Source organism: Kockovaella imperatae (assembly GCF_002102565.1).
Source record: "Kockovaella imperatae strain NRRL Y-17943 chromosome Unknown BD324scaffold_2, whole genome shotgun sequence".
Classification (NCBI taxonomy): domain Eukaryota; kingdom Fungi; phylum Basidiomycota; class Tremellomycetes; order Tremellales; family Cuniculitremaceae; genus Kockovaella; species Kockovaella imperatae.
In genome coordinates this window covers 517,182-533,990 of record NW_019028942.1, presented here as the reverse complement: position 1 = coordinate 533,990, position 16,809 = coordinate 517,182, and the positions used below count along the sequence as shown (strand labels likewise).

The window sequence follows — 16,809 nt, the reverse complement described above, 5'->3', positions numbered from 1 at the left end:
CCCGCAGTCACAGTGCCCTTGCCAGCTCAAATACCCTAGGAAGAGGTTCTTCCTCTTCGTCTCCCCACCTCACACTCTTCCCTCGGCTCTTTCTCTCATCGGTATGACGCCCTTTGCCCTTGTCTGAGACGCCACCGATGGGGACTCTCGAGGCAGGAACCCTGCCTGAGGTTCCTTCATCCCAGAGTGATTTGTCGTACCAATTGCCCGTGACTTCTGTATCGGCAGCACTACGACTAGTCCGATGAGTGTATTGAGTCTGTCTAGCACCTATCTCGCTTCCGCCGGCCATACTTGAGAATTCAAAGACGCTGTTATCCCTTTCGCGTCGACCATCGTCCCCCAATTGCGTTTGTGGCTGGATCGAGGCGTGCTGCTCCGAAGCGGAGGACGAAGGTGTTTGTGAGATAACAGTGAGTGTCCGACCAAGTTGGTTTGAAGGTATCGAGGATGGGTTCGATGTGAGATGTACACGAGGTTCAGGGAAGGGTATTGAACCTCTATAGGATACGCCGCCCATACCTTGAACTTCGATGGAAGTTCGACCTGGAGCAGTGATCGCTCGGCCGATCTCCTCGGGCAAGTCGGCGAGGTAAAAGCTCTCTGCTTGAGAGTAGATTGATTGGACAGTTCCTAGATTGGAGTAATGACTTTGACCTCGATTCGAACCCGATTCTTCAGCTTCGCTATCGGGAGATCCCGCATGGCCAATGGGAGAGGGCAACGCGGCGGATGACAGTATCTCTGTCTGAGCCTTACTGGACTGTCGTGATGCTTCTTCGCTTTGGCTGGAGAGTGACGATGGAGGAATGAATGGCGAAGCGTATGAATGACCCCAAGTCAGAGTTGGGCGAGGGGCTGGATCAAGTCCGGAAGGTGGCGCCGCGGCAGTCCACCCGGAAGCAGTGTATCCCGCTGAAGCAGGTACAACGGAATCAGAAAGCAATGCTCGAGGTCCTGCCTCATAGCTTGAGGGCAGAGGCGGAACAGGAGGTAGTTCCTTTATGTTGAGGTGATCCGCAAAAGGATCATCTCGAGAAGCCAGAGCGTCTTGCGGAGTCTTCACGGGCAAAGGAGGCAGGCCAGGCGGCGACGTTTCAATCTCATCTGTGTATCTCCATTCGGACTGACGACGTCTCCCGGGACCAGCCATGCCACTGATTGATTTTCTGAAATCTTGTCTCATCGTTGGGAACCGTCCAGAGTGTCTTCCAGTCGTCGGCAACATGGATGGAAAGCGATGGCTAGAATGGCGAAAAGCAGTCCCGAGAGTCAGAAACGAAGGTACTATACTGGGTCGATAGCTCGGCATCCGAGAGTCTCGATGAGCACTGGAAGAGGTGGTAGAGAAGCGGGATTGAGGTCCAGCCGATCGGTGCTTCTGCTGTCGGGTCCGACAATGTCAGTTTCAAGGTCTGTGTGGCTGAACTCAAACTTAAACCGCTCGAGACTACTCACCTCTGTCCGCACTTCATTCTCATCATCGTCGTACCTCTCTTCCTCCCTTACGTCCCCTCCGTAGAACCAACTACTCCGCATCATCCTTGTTCTCTTTATCCGCTTTCGCTGCAGCCACCATCGGATGAATGCCAGTATCGCAGCGATCGCCAGCAGCAGTCCGACCACACCTCCGACTGCAGCGCCGGCAGATACAGCTTTTGATGAGGTGGCATTACCCTGCTCCGCAGGATGCTCTTCCAATCCGGCAACTGAAGATGCAGATATCGTCACGGACAATGGAGTCGGAAGGCGGGTCCAGGTGTTTTCAATGCTTGACGTTTGAAGACCCAAGATCTTGGTCTGAGTCGAACTCGACTGGCTTGAAGCTGAGTCGACCAATGGAAAAGACAAACTGGCCTCTTCCTTTGATGATGACGATGCAGCATCCCAGTCATGGGAAGACGTCACCTCTGCCACTTCTGCATTTCCACCTTCAGAGCTCCTCAACACCGCTGAAACACTCCAGTCAGAGGGTGCCACGAAAGACCAAATAGCTTCTGGCTTACTCTCTGTAGAGCTCGATGATGCTGCCTGAGATGTCTCCCACCACGTGTCAGACGCAGAAAGCGTTGGACTTGCAGCAGCTAGTGATGGCTTCATAGAGGCTTGCATAGTTGTCTGAAGGCCAACGGATCCCGCATTGGGTCCGGTCCATTTGTTCGAACTCGGCTGACTCATACCTGTTGGAGACGCGGAGCAAGAAGCGTACACGGTCGATACGAGGACACTGGTGACAACGTCAGTGGTCGTCATCACTGTATAGGTCGAAAATGTGGAGGTCGGCTCTCCCGAACCGGTAGAATACGTCGTTATGGTCGTCCACGATGTACAAGCGCCGTCATCTTCATTCCTATCCGAATTGTCAGAAAGATCCAAGTTGCTCGAGTCCGAGTGGTCAGAACTGTCCGAGTGTTCCGAGGAATCACCATGTCCGAGCAAGTCTAGTAGGTAATTGTGTCGCTTGAAATTGGGAGGCCCTTGGTTGTCTTGAAATACAGAGTTCGTGTAGTGGTCCGTGGATATATGGGCGACGTTAGCCCGGTTGGCAGTTTCCGGGCCGTGGTAGATTGACGCATGATGCCCTGTCGGACTCGGGGATGCGAAAGACGGTCGAGACGGTGAGGTGTTGGCGCTCCGAGGATTCTCGCGGATGCTCCTCCTGAATGAACCCTGAGAGCTAGTGATATTAGACTCAGTATCCCTGTCATCCAGCAGAACGCTCCACAAGGAGGATGTCGATGGTCGTGAAGACGAAGAGGACTCCACTCCTCCCAAGCTGCCACTTGAGTTGCTCGATCCTTGCGTCGTACCAGACGTAGTTTGCCTAGGTAATGCCACCGAAGTGGACCTCGGCAGGAGACTGGACCATGTTGTATTTGTGCCTGCTGTTAAAGACGAAGTCCATGCGCTGGCGCGAGATCCATCCGAAGGAGCGAGACATGCTGAGGTAGTGAATGTTGCAACTGTTTTTGTACCGGGGATTACGACAAGTGCCGAGGTGAGATATGTTGTAGAAATCTTTGCACTGAGAAACTGGGTCAGAAATGTACTGTTTCTTGAGGACCCGGATCCTGTATGACTCACGTAGACTGCGAGTAAATTCTCGTTATCGGCGACGTCTCACACATTCTGTTGGGCTTAGGCGTCCAGAAGAGGTGCAATGTCAAGAGTTACTGCAGAAGCCAGCGTGCCCCCGAAGGTCTGAACAAAGCCTCCTGCGCTTCAGTGCTGAGCAAATCGCTGATTGGCCATCTTGCGAAAGATACAGGGGGTAAATGTAGAGTCAAGAACCGATTCTGCCACCTGATGGTGTCCAGAAGTCCAATGGAGACAGCAGATGAACAATCATTGTAAGGAGCTCGTCAATGATTAGTAGCTGATCATGGGATCAGATTGCCTGGACGGGAATGACCCAGACTACCTCAAAAAGGTCCCCGTTAGAAAGATCAGGTTATTGGCCCCTGAGGTGTTTTCGCCTCTCTGGAATTCTAGGCATAAAGGAACTTTTGTGGTTCGCATCCGTGGCCGTGAGAAAGAGTTAAGGATCAGCGAGGGGTATACCATTAGGATGGAGAAGAATGGCTGGAGAAAACATCTTTCGGCTTATCCAGCCAAAGGACGGTATCGAGGAAATGTCCCTCTCGCCAGGTCACGGAAACATCAGTTGATAGAAAATTGTGTTAAGGGATCGATCGATCCACAAAACCGTGGCGCAGCGAGTCTGCCCCAGCTTTCAGACTTCTCGCCCGCGATCGGTTATGGTCGATTGCAGTCCGTAGTCTAATGTGCATGCTGATCTAAGCCATGTGCGGGAAGCCGAGAATGAAAAGATGATGTATGAGCAAGTCGTTTACTTCTTGCCAGAGGCGCTTTTGTATGCGAATAAGCCGCCAAGTGCCAGCGAGTATCCTAAAGCTGTATTAGCATTGAACGTGTCAAGGAGGACAACCTCACCAAAGATCTGCATGGGCGTGATTGAGCTGCCGAAGAAAATGACACTTGCAGAGATGAGAAGAATGTCCTGGGCAAAAGGTGAGCCTCGCGATTTGCCCACGCTCCCTAGACTTACCTTGAAGACACCTGCAAGGGTAAGGACCAAGCCGCCAGCGGCACTGATCAAGAACACAGCGGCGACGTTTAAGCCAAATGCGACCCCGGCATTCGTTAACATGATCAGAGGTCCTATTCGAATAGCCTCTTTCAATGGAGCCATTCCCTCTGTGAAAGGGATGAAACACGCATTGATCAAAGAGCACACCTGAGGGGAGAGAAGTGTTCAGGAATGGAGCAGTGAGCTTGACGCGCGACGCACCGGAGCGTAGTAGTGAAGCGAACACAATGGATCCATCTATAGTACAGCATCAGCTGGAAGTCTCGTGTCAGGGTCCTGGATGACTGACCTTGAACCCCTGCAGCAAAATCTGAATCATGACGAGACGTCTATGACTTTATCAGCGGACTCGAGTGCAGAGACGCTGTCAGTCACTCACGAGGCCTCAAACTAGCACAGAAATCAGTGAATAGTCCACAGCACGGATCAATGATACTCACAAGGACGGCTGTTGCCTGACACATGAAGCCAAACATCTCAAAATGGACTTCGCCAGCAGCGGCCAAGGCGCAACCAGTAGAGATGAGCTGGCTTGGAGTCAATGGTCCTTCTGCGCGCAGTCTTTGCACAGGCACCCACGAGGACAATGACGACGAGACGAGAGTTCAACGTCTGGATCTTGAAGATTGCCGAGATCAACAGAATGGCAACGGGTGTGAACGCCTGCGTCGAGGAGTCAGCTGAATCCCGACCTGTAGTTCCTCTTCTAGGCTCACCTTGAGCATTTGGATGAAAGAGACGCTCAATCTGAGTTCGCAATCAGCCACCGATTCAGTAAAATCTATGAGCAGGCTCACGTCAGGTAGGCGGTATTACTGAATATGAGGGATCCAGAGAACAAGATTCCGATAGGGACGATGGAGCGGAAGTAGAGGTCTTTCTGTGGGACGATCAGCTCGTATATGGTAACTGAGCGAGGAGGGGAGAGCCTTACGGTCATCGTGATGTGATCCAGACCGTCCATCAAATGTGTCGTAGCTCTGAGGATCCTTGTTCCGATAGCCTGGACGCGTCAGATCCAATAAGCATGAAAGTTACTCACGGCACATCCGAGATGGTATGAGGTGCTACGAAGAGTCAGTCGAGATGCGCGTAGTCCAATCCTAAGTCGAGCTTACATGAAGACGGGCTATGAGGCCGAGTTAGCGTTTCGTCTGATGCTGAGGATCGATGAGTGACTCACGTAAGGGTAATCAAGATTGATGTACAAGTATTCTGCCGCACTGATAAGCAACGCTCGTCTAACCAGTACATTGTGGCATCAGAGCTCACTATTGTACAGGATGACTGCGGAAGACAGGGCAATCCATATGGGGACTAAATGGTCGCTCAGCTCCCTCCGGATATCACACTCAAGGGATAGTAGTGCACTCACTGATCGTAGCTGCTCCGAGGCGTCCCTTCTTGGCAGATTCTCTCTCGTCCGGAAGGTTTGGAGTGATCTCAATGTTTTTGGTCGCCGCTTCGAGCTGTGTCGAGCAATTCAAGTCAGCCAAGAGCCCCGAGTTGAGCGCGGCGCCGGCGCTCGACGCCGTGGAATGAAGGCTGTGTGTCCATCTGATGGCTTTCGTATCTCGGGACGGACACGGGAGAACCGCTCAGGATGCAGCGAAGAGCTGGCCACTGTGGGACAGCTCTGCTAGCTAAGGCAGGCTCCTTGTCGTGCCCATCGCTTGGCTTCCCTTCCCTTCCCTCCCCTTCCCTTCCGAATCCACTCACCCCTCCATCCTTCTCATTGATATACCCATTCTCTGCAGCTCCGAATTTATCTTCCATCGGTGAACCGGATTTCCGACTGAGCAACGGGGACCTCCGGGACGAAGTGATGGGTGAGGGGCTGAGGCCAGGCGATGGCAGAGGGGATGAATCTCGACTATGAGATGGGAGCAGAGGTGGTGAAGCTGGCATGATCCCAAAGAATGGCTGTGACAATGATTCTAGAGGAACGAGGTTATCACCAAATGATCACCAAATCCATCACACGTTTCCGGTCTCACCCAAGGAAAAAAAAAAGACCTTCTCCCCGCGCGACTGGCTTCCCGTTCGGCGTTTTTCTTCTGCTCCTGCTCTTTCTTTTTGGGAGCAAATCACGGGGATTCCGGAATAACGGACCACAACTCTAGCTTGGACAATATGCAGAGCAAGGAGTCACTCATGGGGCCACCCATCCACCAATGCATGATATATCGTGACAACACATCTACAAGAATCCAGCAAAAAAAAGTCCGGCATAAAAGAAACATTGACGCGCGTTTAGAACTGTGAGCTCCATTAGCAACTCCTTTTATCGTTTTATCGTCCGCTCACCCGGATCTGATAAGATCCATTCGCCTTGCTAAGGTACCGAACCCATTTGACCGATTGATACCCGCTCTTTTCAAACACTTTCAGGAAGCGAACTAGTAACCCAGAGGCAGTGAACATGACCACTGCGGAAGCGTTCAGCCTGCAAGACCAAGTAGGAGTTCGGTAGAGGGCTTACCCGAAAAATCGACCTGGATTGGAGGTCTGGACCAAGGTTGTCGATGAGTCGTGGTGGCTAGCTCGGCTTCCGCCGTCAAGGTGCATTCCTGAGATCCCTGGAGCTTCGGTATCCTGAGTGCAAACGCTATAAGCGACTTTTCTGTGGAGGCCGTCGAGACTTGGACCCACTTCCATACAATGAAATTGTCCCCTGGCACGTACTTGGCCTTACCTACCCCGACCTTAGCCTGGACATTGGTAGTGTTCAGCGGTGTCGGAATCTTCACCACCACATTGTTGGCGTTGAGTTTTGGATCGTACGAGGCTCTCAGATGAATGGTATATTCGACTCTGGATTTGGTGGGTTCCGTGACGTGGGTTTGGAGTCTGAAAGGGAGATTGATATTCGTGGTTGAGCGATACCTTGAAAGGTCGAACGTGTGAGTCGGAGAGATCTCGCATGTCATGTGTTGAAGCAAACAAGCTGACTCACCTCATGAGCTCAAATTCTCCATCTGGCGGTATGAACGAGATGGACCTGTCTGAATCGAATTTACCCAGCCTGACACATTGATGGAATTGACAGTCGTCCAATTCGACAGCATCGTCTGACTTGGGGCCTTGGTCGGCTCCACTACCAGAAGCGGTGATAAGCATCTCGCCCTCGCGAGATTTAAACCAAGACTAACCGTTTCTGCAGAACGAGCTTATCGTTCAGTCCAAACTTGCAGTCTGGTGTTCCACTCAGATACGCTCTCATCAAGATTTGTCCATCGACATCCGCGCGTAAAACGGCCCCTTTTGGGTCTCAGCTGTCATACGCCAATGGTAAGATCTCATCGGCTCACCATCCTTGCTCATAAGCATATTGACAGTCTCTATGACATCCACAAACGCCTCGTTCTTACGATACTTGACGTCAGATCTACGCCATGAAGTCGCGCCAGTGGCCTGAATGGTGATTTTGGACGAATCTTCGCGCTGCAAGTCTTCACGTCAGGCGGGTCATACAGAGACCTCTGACAAGCTGTGTTCTACTCACCACTGCCAGTTCTGATTTTATACTCTCCGTCGTGATGTACATTTTCAACGTATCAATCTCTGAATTCTGTGGATATCCAAAATCGAGGATTTCTGGGGAGAGCACAGAGTCGTTCAATCGACGTCTTGCATCCCTTGTCCTGATCCAACTCACCGTCCAGTAATTCGTATATGAGAACAAAGTTGTTCTTCACACTCTCTTCGTCAAGTTTGCCAAAGTAAGCTCTTGAAATCTGGATGAAGCGGTAGAGGAATTCAAAGACCAACGCTGCGGACGCATTGCATCTGAGTCGAGATGTCAGGCAAGCAAAAGCAAAAGCAAAAGCGAAATGCTCAGTCGGACTCACTTGGTGACGCCCACGACGTAAACGTTATTTATCCTGACATGAAAGAAAGAGGTTGAGCCGAGGGTGATGATAGGTGATCTGACATCTGGGTTGGAGATGACCTGTATACGGAAGACATCGGAGATGGAACGTCTGAAGAAGCTGTGAGCTGGGTCTAGATCAAGCTTATAGCTCACTTGAGATCTGTTCGGAATAGACGGGAGATGAGGACCTGTAAGTATCGTGTGAGAACAAGACCGGTTCCGTATCAGTCTTCTACTCACTTCTCCTTTCTGGTTGAATATAAAGAATGCCTAATGATGATGCATCAGCTGTTGACGGAAGAACGGCCGTGTGAGCGAAGCTCACAGAGATCATGTCTCGTTTGCTACGCAGACGATGAGCCGAAAAGAGATTCTAAATTCGTCCTCTCAATATATTGTGTCCGTCGTCGACAGTCCTAAGTCCAAGGAGTATGGCCGAATACCACAATGATGCACCATAGAGGATGCGCGGACGCCAATGAACCCGCTGTCGTCGGGGCGGCATGAGTGAATAATCCACGTCATGAGATTTCCTTTCGCACTTGATAAGCCCGTTCGGTAAGGGGGGTTTCAGAGTGGACCAAAATGCACCCAAAAGTTGGGAAACGAATCCATCCATTGAGGTGATTTTGAGTCGAATATTGAGCTTAGTTCCTTTCATCCCTTCCCTTCGAGTCGAGCGATCCAGAGTTGGACAGGACAGAGTCAGTATAAAGGTGTATGCTATTTCGATCGTGGTCGCTTGCAATACATCGACCTCTTTCGAAAGTCTCCATCACCGTCTCTGGAAGTAGAGCCGTCAAGGTATTCAACGAACCTTCCATTTTGACTCTACAACGACCACTCCTCACGGAAGCTCTACGCAGGATGGCTGAGCAAGAAACAGCGAAGAAACTTGGTGGAGGTGCGCCCGAGGAGCTCAATACCGCAGCTAGCTCCAAGACTGTCGTTGCACAGGGAGAAGCATCTGGATCACGGGACAACGCCGAAGAAGGCAATCTCATCTCAAAGAGTGCCGGTGAGTGTGGACGACGATAGGTACAATAACGCCTGGGAGGGAAGGCGTTGACGCTCTTTTTTTGGCAGCTAAGAAAGAAGCCAAGCGATTGGAAAAGGCGGCCAAGGCAGCTTTGAAATCCGTGACTTCGAGCTCGACTGCACCAAAGAAAGACAAGAAAGAGAAGGAGAAGAAGGAGGTGGTACAACAGGAGGCGTGGGTCAATACGACTCCTGCAGGGGAGAAGAAGGGTGGGTCAATCTCTTCTTTGTGGAATGGTGACTGACCGACCCTCTCAGACGTTTCTGGAGATCTCCCGATCACAGGGTACGATCCCATTCAGGTCGAAGCTGCTTGGTATGATTGGTGGAGAGCCAAGGGATTCTTCAAACCTCAATACAAAGCAGATGGAGAGCCACTGGATAAGGGCGTTTTCTCAATCGTCTTTCCTCCGCCAAACGTCACTGGCAATCTACACATCGGCCACGCTTTGACTGTAGCGCTAGAAGATGCCATGATCAGGTGGTAAGTGTGATTTCGATCACTTTGGTCATGATCTGATAAGCTACGCTTGTCCCTTAGGAAACGGATGCAGGGGTATACGGTCCTCTGGGTCCCTGGATACGATCATGCGGGTATTGCCACCCAGGCTGTGGTTGAGCAGAGGTTGTTGAAGAATGAGGGCAAGTCGAGGCACGATTATGGAAGAGAGGAGTTTATCAAGCGGGTCTGGAAGTGGAAGGACGAGTGAGCTGGATCCAAGGTAATTGTTCCTGGCCTCCTAGCTGACGCCTGAATCAGGTACCAGGAGAAGATCACCAAGCAGATGCAGAGACTGGGAGGTTCTTTCGACTGGGACAAAGTGGCGTTCACCATGTCTCCGGTGTGTCGGCTGAGCTCTAGAGAGAGAGACATCCGTGCTGATCGTCGCCACAGGAACTCTCCACTGCCGTGACGGAAGGTTTCGTTCAACTTCATCAGAAAGGACTATTGTATAGATCAAATAGACTCGTCAACTGGTGTGTCTACCTCAACACTAGTTTGTCAAATATCGAGGTGGGTCGGAGTCGAGCTATTTGCAGGTAACCTGGAGCTCACACGCGTGTCTCAGGTCGACCAAATGCCACTGAAGGGCAGGACGCTGCTCAACGTTAAGGGATATGATGTGAAGGAGAGGTTCGAATTTGGAGTCATCACTTCTTTTGCCTACCCTATTGAGAACTCTGGTGAGCAGTTTTAATCCACACCACCCATCTATGGCGCTGAGGAGACTCCAGACGAACGCATCGTGGTCGCCACAACCCGTCCCGAGACGATGCTTGGAGATACAGCCATCGCTGTCCATCCCGATGACCCACGCTACACTCACCTTCATGGAAAATACGCCATCCACCCCTTCATCAAACGTCGTATACCCATCGTCACGGATGCCATCACAGTCGATATGGAGTTTGGAACGGGTGCCGTGAAAATTACTCCTGCTCACGATCCAAACGATTTCGAATGTGGAATGAGGAACAATCTCGAGTTCATCAGTCTAATGAATGATGATGGAACATATAATGAGAATGCCGGAGAATACAAGGTCAGCAGCAGATTCTTTGCAGGCATGAAGGCCCGCTGACCAGAACGGAAACAGGGGATGAGACGAATGCACGTTAGGAACGCGATCATCAAACGACTCAAAGAAGAGGGAATGTTCGTCGAACAAAAGGACAATGAAATGGCGATTCCGATTTGCAGGTTCGTCCAATCCGAGCCCGAATCATAGTCTGAGCTGATACCCCTACCCTATCAGTCGAAGTGGAGACGTCATTGAGCAGATCATGAAGCCTCAATGGTGGGTCAGCTGCAAGCCAATGGCCGACGAGGCTCTACAGGTGAGTAGAGAACCTATGAGTCGATATAAGTGGATGCTCATGCGATCGCTAGCGCACCGCCGCCGGAGAGCTCAAGATTCAACCTCGTACTTCACATGCCGAGTTCGTCAGATGGATGGAGAATATGCAGGATTGGTGCATCTCTCGACAACTCTGGTGGGGCCACAGATGCCCGGCTTACCTCATCAAGGTGGAAGGCAAGGCGGTGGACGTGAGTGGAGCGCATGGGGTTGCGATCGCCGAGACTCTAGCTGACGATGGATGCCAGACCGTGGACGAGAAAAACTGGATCGTTGCCCGATCATTGGAAGATGCCAAAGTGGAGGCTGATAAACGCATGGGTGGTCAAGCGTACACCCTGGAACAAGATTCCGACGTGCTGGATACCTGGTTCTCGTCGGGTCTGTTCCCCTTCTCAGTCATGGGTTGGCCAAATCAGGTGCGCTTAGGCTGCCAGCGTGAGAACTTTGTGATTTGCTGATGGGTCACTCCTAGACCGCCGACTTGAAACACTTTTACCCGAACTCTATTCTCGAGACTGGTTGGGACATTATCTTCTTCTGGGTCGCTCGTATGGTCTTCTTCGGACAAGCCTTTACTGGCCAAATGCCGTTTAAAGAGGTCTATTGTCATCCGCTGATCAGGGATGCGTTTGGAAGAAAAATGTCCAAATCTCTCGGCAACGTCATCGATCCTTTAGACGTGATCACAGGTCAATCGCTCCAAAAGTTACACAATGATCTGAGGCAAGGCAATTTGCCCGAAAAAGAGATCCTCAAGGCTGAAGATGGCCAGAAAAAGTTGTTCCCCAAGGGAATGCCTCAATGCGGCTCGGACGCACTGCGATTCGGCCTTGCCAATATGACTTCGGGAGGTGAGCAGAGAGGCAGTTCAGGATCGTCCTCCCCGGACGCTGATTCCCCAATCTTAGGTCGCGATGTCAACATGGAGATCCAGAAGATTGAGGGTTACCGTAAATTCTGCAATAAATTGTGGAATGCGACCAAATTCTGTCTCTTCCGATTGGATCTTGTAGACCTGCAAGGTGTCAGACAAAAGGGATCTTTCGTGCCTAACGAGTCATCACTGGTGAGTTGCGGCGAAGCCTTTCAGAGCAAGGAACGTCCTCGCTGAATCCTACTTCAGCCCACCGGCAATGAGTCACTCGTTGAGAAATGGCTCCTGCACAAACTCAACGAAGCTTCAGACGCCGTTTCTGCGAATCTTGAGACACGGGACTTCTCCGTCGCTACGGACGCGGCGTATCATTTCTTCCTCAATGACCTCTGTGACGTCTACATCGAAGCTACCAAACCGCTGTTTGAAGCCAATGTCGATTCTCCCGCGAAGGCTAGCGCTCAAAATACTCTGTACACTTGTCTCGAGGGAGGTCTCAAGCTGTTGCATCCATTTATGCCGTTCGTCACGGAGGACTTGTGGCAGCGATTACCGAGGAGAGCAGGGGATGCAACGGAGAGTATAATGATTTCCAGCTTCCCTGAGAAGGTGGGTCAGGATGTCATCAAACTGAAACGCTGACGATTGTGTCAGATCCCTCAGCAGGAATTCCCCGAAGCTCTGCGTGACTTTGACCTCGTTTTCGAGACGATCAAATCTGCTCGATCTATTGCCGCCATGTACAATCTACCGACAAACGGCAAGACACTCGATGAGAAGTTTGCCATCCTGTTGCAGATTCGTAAACCTGAAGTTAGGAGCATGATTGAATCTCAGATTCCCATCATTGTGGCCCTAACGAAGGGAAGCGGTCAGGCCAAGATCATCACGGAGGACTCCGAGGTCCCAAAAGGCTGTGGAAGTGAAGTAGTAGATGTGGAAGTGACCGTTCACATACCTGTCGAGGTGGGTTGACATGGTTTAGAAAAGTGATTAGCAGTGTTTTCGCTGAACCTCGCTTCTCCGCAGGGCAAGATTGACGCCGCGGCGGAGATTGATAAACTTGAAAAGAAATCTGCGCTTGTTCAATCACAACGGGACAAGTTACAAAAAGTCGCTGATACTGCTGGTATCAAGGACGAAGTGAGGGCGAGGAATGCAGACCAGGTAGGTGTGGAACCCGAGAGGAAAAATCTATGGGACATGGATGGGGGAATAGGTCAGCTGATCAGATGTCTGATTTTTTTTCGCAGATGGAAAAAACCGATGCAGAGTTGGAAACTATCCGACTCGCCCTGGAGCGATTCAAGACGTTGTTGTAGGGTCTCATCGTTGCCTCCCGCCATGAGTTGGCCCTTTGCTGCGATTTGCGGTATGCATATATGTGTATATATTTTGACATGACGTGACTTGGAATGAGTAGTGATGATGTTAGACTCTCACCCTGAGTTTTCGGAGTGAGATGATTGGTTTGCAGGAGCCGCCCGATGATGACAAGTCAATCATGAGAGTACAAGTACTGGCCAGCGAGAATCGGACCAGGTTCTACGAGTTGCGCTGTACCAAGGGTCCCTCCCTCGCCTCTCTCCCCTCTTTCTCTGTCCTTGTGCTTCCTCGTTCGTGTATATGTATATCCGCCACAAAAGTCCTTCACAATGTTCTCACGCAGCGATTAGAGTTTGGAAATGGCGTCGAGTTCCAATTGATAAAACGTTGTCGCTGCTGTTCTCTCTTCTCACGAAAGTTGACAAAGAACGGATTTTTTTTTTAGGGAGTGGGAAAGGGCGGCACTTGGGAAACACCACCAGAGCCAGCTGCGGGTCTTGCATATATACAACTCACTGGATTCAGCTCTCGACACACGTTACATCTACTTTTCTGAACGACCAACAACCTTGCATTTGGCGTACTTCGGATCATCACCTGGTGAGTTGCTCTCCAGTCAAGTGCAAGTCAAAGTCCAAGTTATCCTCTCTGTGTGGTGCCACTCGATCATTATTATTATCTCTGCGTCATTATTTTTAAAACTTCAAACATCCTTATCTTAGCGTCCAAGAGTCGCCGGAGGAGGGCCAATAGAACCATGTCAAGGGATCAGCAGATCACTGGATGCCATGAGATGGTCCTCACAAGCAGCCCACCTCGCTGCCCGTGAATCTGAGGGTGCCAATCCAATCCACTTCATCAGCTGGGGTAACATGATCATAATCCATTTTCCACGTGCATTCCTCATCGTCATCGTCCAGCTTCGCACAGACCTCTATAGCCATACCCTTTATTCAAACCCCCCCCCCCCCCCTCGCGGCTCGCCACTTTTCGTTTCCCATTCCATCCCATCTTATCGTTTGACATTCCACCAGAGACCACTTGATCCCGTCTGTTGCTCACTCACTCACAACCACCCTCACAGCCGATAACGATCATGTCTGCTCAGACCGCTCAACCCAATGGAGAGGTACCTTGTGAGTGGAACTGTCTTCTGTGCCCACTGTCTGTCTGTCACCTCGCTGATCCAACATCAATTCGCAGCGTTCAAAATCGTTGACAGACTCGACAAGGTACCTATCATTCACGATTCAGTGTCCTACGCCCAGTTAGTGGTCTCAGCTCGACCTAGATGGGAGATCACGCTAACGGGTAATCCCCACTCACTTTCTTCTCTTTCTCACTTGGTGATTCCAACTACCCACTACAGGTCCCTCCTTCAGTCCACTCAGACCACATCAACTATTTATGCGACTGCCATTGCTCTCGCCTCGAGTGAGCCGTCGGTCTCCTGTCTCTGTCCCTGTGCCAGCTCACTCGCTTTAGAATCGTATGACCTCGCAACTCCCGTCTTGAGCAGGACCAAGCCTTTGCTCGAATCAGCCGATGGTCTCGCCGTCGCGACGTGAGTCGTGCATTGAAAACGACCCGTGTAGGTACTGACTCTCTTCAGGATCGACCGTGCCGAAGCCACTTTCCCTTGTGAGCTACCCTGATTCGGACAATCACTCAGCTAACCCTTTACAGACCCTTTCAAGACGCCCACCGAAGATCTCATCGTCGTCAAGCAGGCCAAAGGAGTCTACGATGCGGTGAGTGTGACAAGCACCATAGAGTCACTTGCTAACTAGCTCCAGCGAATCGCTCCATGGATCCAATCTGCCCAACCCGTCCTCTCTGACGTGATCAACAAGACTGCAGAGATCAATTCTGCTCTTGGCGCTCGAGCTCACGATGCCATTCAAACGTCTCAAGATCTCTCTCATGCGCTACTTGAGCAGCTCAAGACGCTCACTGCGCAGGGCAAGGTCATTCCTGGGCATCTTCTTGATGTGAGTTCGAGTTCTGCTTCCATGAGCATTTGGCTAACATTGGCTGCAGACTGTCACAAAGACGACTGGAGATGTCAAGCAGATCCTCCTTGCAAAGGATACCACGGTCCAGGACAAATCAAACGCCCTTGCAGGATATGTTGTGGTAAGTGCAAGTACAAGCTCGCAACGACTGGTGTTGACGTCTCCTCCACCACCTAGGACCACGTCAAACCTGTCGTCGACCAGATCTACGACTACGTGCTCGGCGCCAAGGTCAGCCGGACGCTATCTTCTTGGTCGCTCTCAGCTGACGCTTATCAGAAACGAGCAGAGGAGGAAGCTAGCAAGCTTGCCGACCAGGCCAAGACGCACGAACCCACTCACTAGATTGAGGCTCGATGGGCACTTATTTCCTCTTTTTCATTTTCTGTTCTGATTATAGATGGTTCCGATGACAAACCCTTTCTTACGGCTTGACGACACACACGAGGAAGTCCTACGTGATGAGAACAGATAAGATATGGTACAGCATTGTTCCTTGATAGCGACAGATTGCTATCCACTTTTGGCCCAATTTCATGTAGAGATGTACTCCCCATATGAAATCGTATCCTCTGGAATCCCGCTGCGCCGGATATATGGTGATCGACACTCATGTCGTCATTTCTCCCTCCCCTCCTACCCGGGTGGATCATGGATCATAAGTCTTTGAAATCTTCGGATGTGATTCTCGACCTTGTTGTACATACCATGTCGAGGCCACTTGTCTTGACACTCAAGCTGGACAAAGGGTCGACTGAGCTCTTGACGAGTCTTCGAGCGAACTATTTTCCCAAACATCGAAACCATCTCAATGCCCATTTGACCTTATTCCATGCGATCCCTCCAGATCGACGGGGAGAACTCGATCGCTTACTCCAAGATATCTGTAAACATCAGAAAGAGTTCAATATATCGATTGCGCGACCTTCGAGAATGGGTAAAAAGGGGGTCATGTTGCATATCAGAGAGAGTGGTTCGAGGGGTGTGATTGAGGGTATTCATTCGTCCATCGTCAGGGATCTATCAAAGGTCGAAAAAGGTCCTCCACCTGGATCAAAACAATACGCTGAGGCAGCAGAACGAGGTGGTAGACGTGGGTCTGCATCACCTCTGACGGATCAAGATCTTGAACCCTTACGTTCGCCTCACGTGACAATCTTGAACAAAGCAGAGGATGAAGGTCAGGTCGAGGATTGTCATCGGGATCTGGTGGATCTCTTTAACAAGATGGATGGACGTCAAAAGCATGGAACGGCTATAGGTCTGCAACTGTAGGTTTTTTCCAAATTCCATGCGCATGCGCAATGGAGGCCCGGCCTATAGAGAGGGGAAATGACGCTGACCTTGCATGCCCCCTAGGTGGGAATACAATCATGGGCCTTGGATACATTTACATGATTATTCGTTTGTCAGTCACTAGAGCGATTAGAGGTTTCTCATAGAGCAATGTATGGAAACCATCGTCACCTTGCACGTAGCGATACATGCTTGTTGTGGTCAATTCGAGCACTCTCCAGACCCGCAGAGGGGTTGACGACTGGACACTTGCCTCGGTTTATCAAAGCCCGAATTCTTCCACAAGCGCCACTTGCACCGTCGAGCAGCGCAGCAGAACCTACAGTATCTTGTGTGCTCAAAGCCTTGACATCTTCTACGCATCCCTCGTTGCCTGCTTGCATCAGCTACTCGTGGATGGCCATCCATCCAAG

At 50.9% G+C, this 16,809-nt stretch overlaps 6 protein-coding genes across 6 annotated transcripts; 3 read left to right on the top strand and 3 right to left on the bottom strand.

Annotated features, from left to right (window-relative positions):
• Positions 1-7: 7 nt before the first annotated feature.
• Positions 8-3,128, bottom strand: BD324DRAFT_648390 (hypothetical protein; the record flags this gene model as incomplete). Its single annotated transcript, XM_022017832.1, has 3 exons — positions 8-1,384; positions 1,459-3,025; positions 3,085-3,128. The coding sequence occupies 3 exons, from the start codon at positions 3,126-3,128 to the stop codon at positions 8-10; spliced, it is 2,988 nt and encodes a 995-aa protein (XP_021873546.1).
• Positions 3,129-3,608: 480 nt separating this feature from the next.
• On the bottom strand, positions 3,609-6,078 carry BD324DRAFT_614878 (triose-phosphate transporter family-domain-containing protein). Its single transcript, XM_022014658.1, has 17 exons — positions 5,831-6,078; positions 5,487-5,580; positions 5,384-5,428; positions 5,295-5,326; positions 5,230-5,240; positions 5,154-5,178; positions 5,046-5,114; positions 4,909-4,991; positions 4,828-4,858; positions 4,691-4,774; positions 4,552-4,638; positions 4,491-4,501; positions 4,401-4,440; positions 4,313-4,348; positions 4,070-4,258; positions 3,955-4,021; positions 3,609-3,909 (listed from the first exon to the last, which is right to left on the bottom strand). Exons 1-17 carry the CDS (start codon positions 6,017-6,019, stop codon positions 3,851-3,853), a joined length of 1,152 nt encoding a protein of 383 aa, XP_021873545.1. The 5' UTR covers positions 6,020-6,078; the 3' UTR covers positions 3,609-3,850.
• Positions 6,079-6,176: 98 nt separating this feature from the next.
• BD324DRAFT_614875 (intracellular protein transport-related protein) lies at positions 6,177-8,435 on the bottom strand. Its single transcript, XM_022014657.1, has 13 exons — positions 8,311-8,435; positions 8,226-8,255; positions 8,139-8,173; positions 7,963-8,094; positions 7,770-7,900; positions 7,617-7,708; positions 7,423-7,555; positions 7,264-7,372; positions 7,068-7,208; positions 6,764-6,997; positions 6,594-6,706; positions 6,419-6,540; positions 6,177-6,370 (listed from the first exon to the last, which is right to left on the bottom strand). Exons 1-13 carry the CDS (start codon positions 8,317-8,319, stop codon positions 6,365-6,367), a joined length of 1,287 nt encoding a protein of 428 aa, XP_021873544.1. The 5' UTR covers positions 8,320-8,435; the 3' UTR covers positions 6,177-6,364.
• Positions 8,436-8,852: 417 nt separating this feature from the next.
• On the top strand, positions 8,853-13,081 carry BD324DRAFT_648388 (valine-tRNA ligase; the record flags this gene model as incomplete). The annotated part of the gene is made up of 18 exons (XM_022017831.1): positions 8,853-9,003; positions 9,072-9,233; positions 9,282-9,507; positions 9,565-9,729; positions 9,784-9,865; positions 9,919-10,038; positions 10,094-10,208; positions 10,260-10,567; positions 10,622-10,725; positions 10,781-10,862; positions 10,915-11,073; positions 11,131-11,301; positions 11,358-11,736; positions 11,794-11,951; positions 12,009-12,368; positions 12,414-12,725; positions 12,789-12,926; positions 13,013-13,081. 18 exons carry the CDS (start codon positions 8,853-8,855, stop codon positions 13,079-13,081), a joined length of 3,261 nt encoding a protein of 1,086 aa, XP_021873543.1.
• Positions 13,082-14,181: 1,100 nt separating this feature from the next.
• Positions 14,182-15,445, top strand: BD324DRAFT_648387 (hypothetical protein; the record flags this gene model as incomplete). Its single annotated transcript, XM_022017830.1, has 9 exons — positions 14,182-14,221; positions 14,289-14,519; positions 14,571-14,649; positions 14,698-14,726; positions 14,772-14,836; positions 14,882-15,076; positions 15,126-15,221; positions 15,278-15,331; positions 15,380-15,445. The coding sequence occupies 9 exons, from the start codon at positions 14,182-14,184 to the stop codon at positions 15,443-15,445; spliced, it is 855 nt and encodes a 284-aa protein (XP_021873542.1).
• Positions 15,446-15,733: 288 nt separating this feature from the next.
• Positions 15,734-16,568, top strand: BD324DRAFT_614868 (hypothetical protein). The gene is made up of 2 exons (XM_022014656.1): positions 15,734-16,371; positions 16,460-16,568. The coding sequence occupies exons 1-2, from the start codon at positions 15,752-15,754 to the stop codon at positions 16,518-16,520; spliced, it is 681 nt and encodes a 226-aa protein (XP_021873541.1). The 5' UTR covers positions 15,734-15,751; the 3' UTR covers positions 16,521-16,568.
• The last annotated feature ends 241 nt before the right edge of the window (positions 16,569-16,809 follow it).

Bases quoted from the DNA above. Each gene is read 5' to 3' on its own strand.
- BD324DRAFT_614878 (XM_022014658.1), bottom strand. From the start codon at position 6,019: ATGCCAGCTTCACCACCTCTGCTCCCATCTCATAGTCGAGATTCATCC. The intron at 5,115-5,153 runs GTGAGTAACTTT...TGACGCGTCCAG, and splicing joins CATACCATCTCGGATGTGCC to GCTATCGGAACAAGGATCCT. The intron at 4,349-4,400 runs GTCAGTCATCCA...GCTGTACTATAG, and splicing joins TTTTGCTGCAGGGGTTCAAG to ATGGATCCATTGTGTTCGCT.
- BD324DRAFT_614875 (XM_022014657.1), bottom strand. The intron at 7,556-7,616 runs GTGAGTAGAACA...GAAGACTTGCAG, and splicing joins TAAAATCAGAACTGGCAGTG to CGCGAAGATTCGTCCAAAAT. The intron at 6,998-7,067 runs GTGAGTCAGCTT...CGACCTTTCAAG, and splicing joins GGAGAATTTGAGCTCATGAG to GTATCGCTCAACCACGAATA.
- BD324DRAFT_614868 (XM_022014656.1), top strand. From the start codon at position 15,752: ATGGATCATAAGTCTTTGAAATCTTCGGATGTGATTCTCGACCTTGTT. The intron at 16,372-16,459 runs GTAGGTTTTTTC...CATGCCCCCTAG, and splicing joins ACGGCTATAGGTCTGCAACT to GTGGGAATACAATCATGGGC.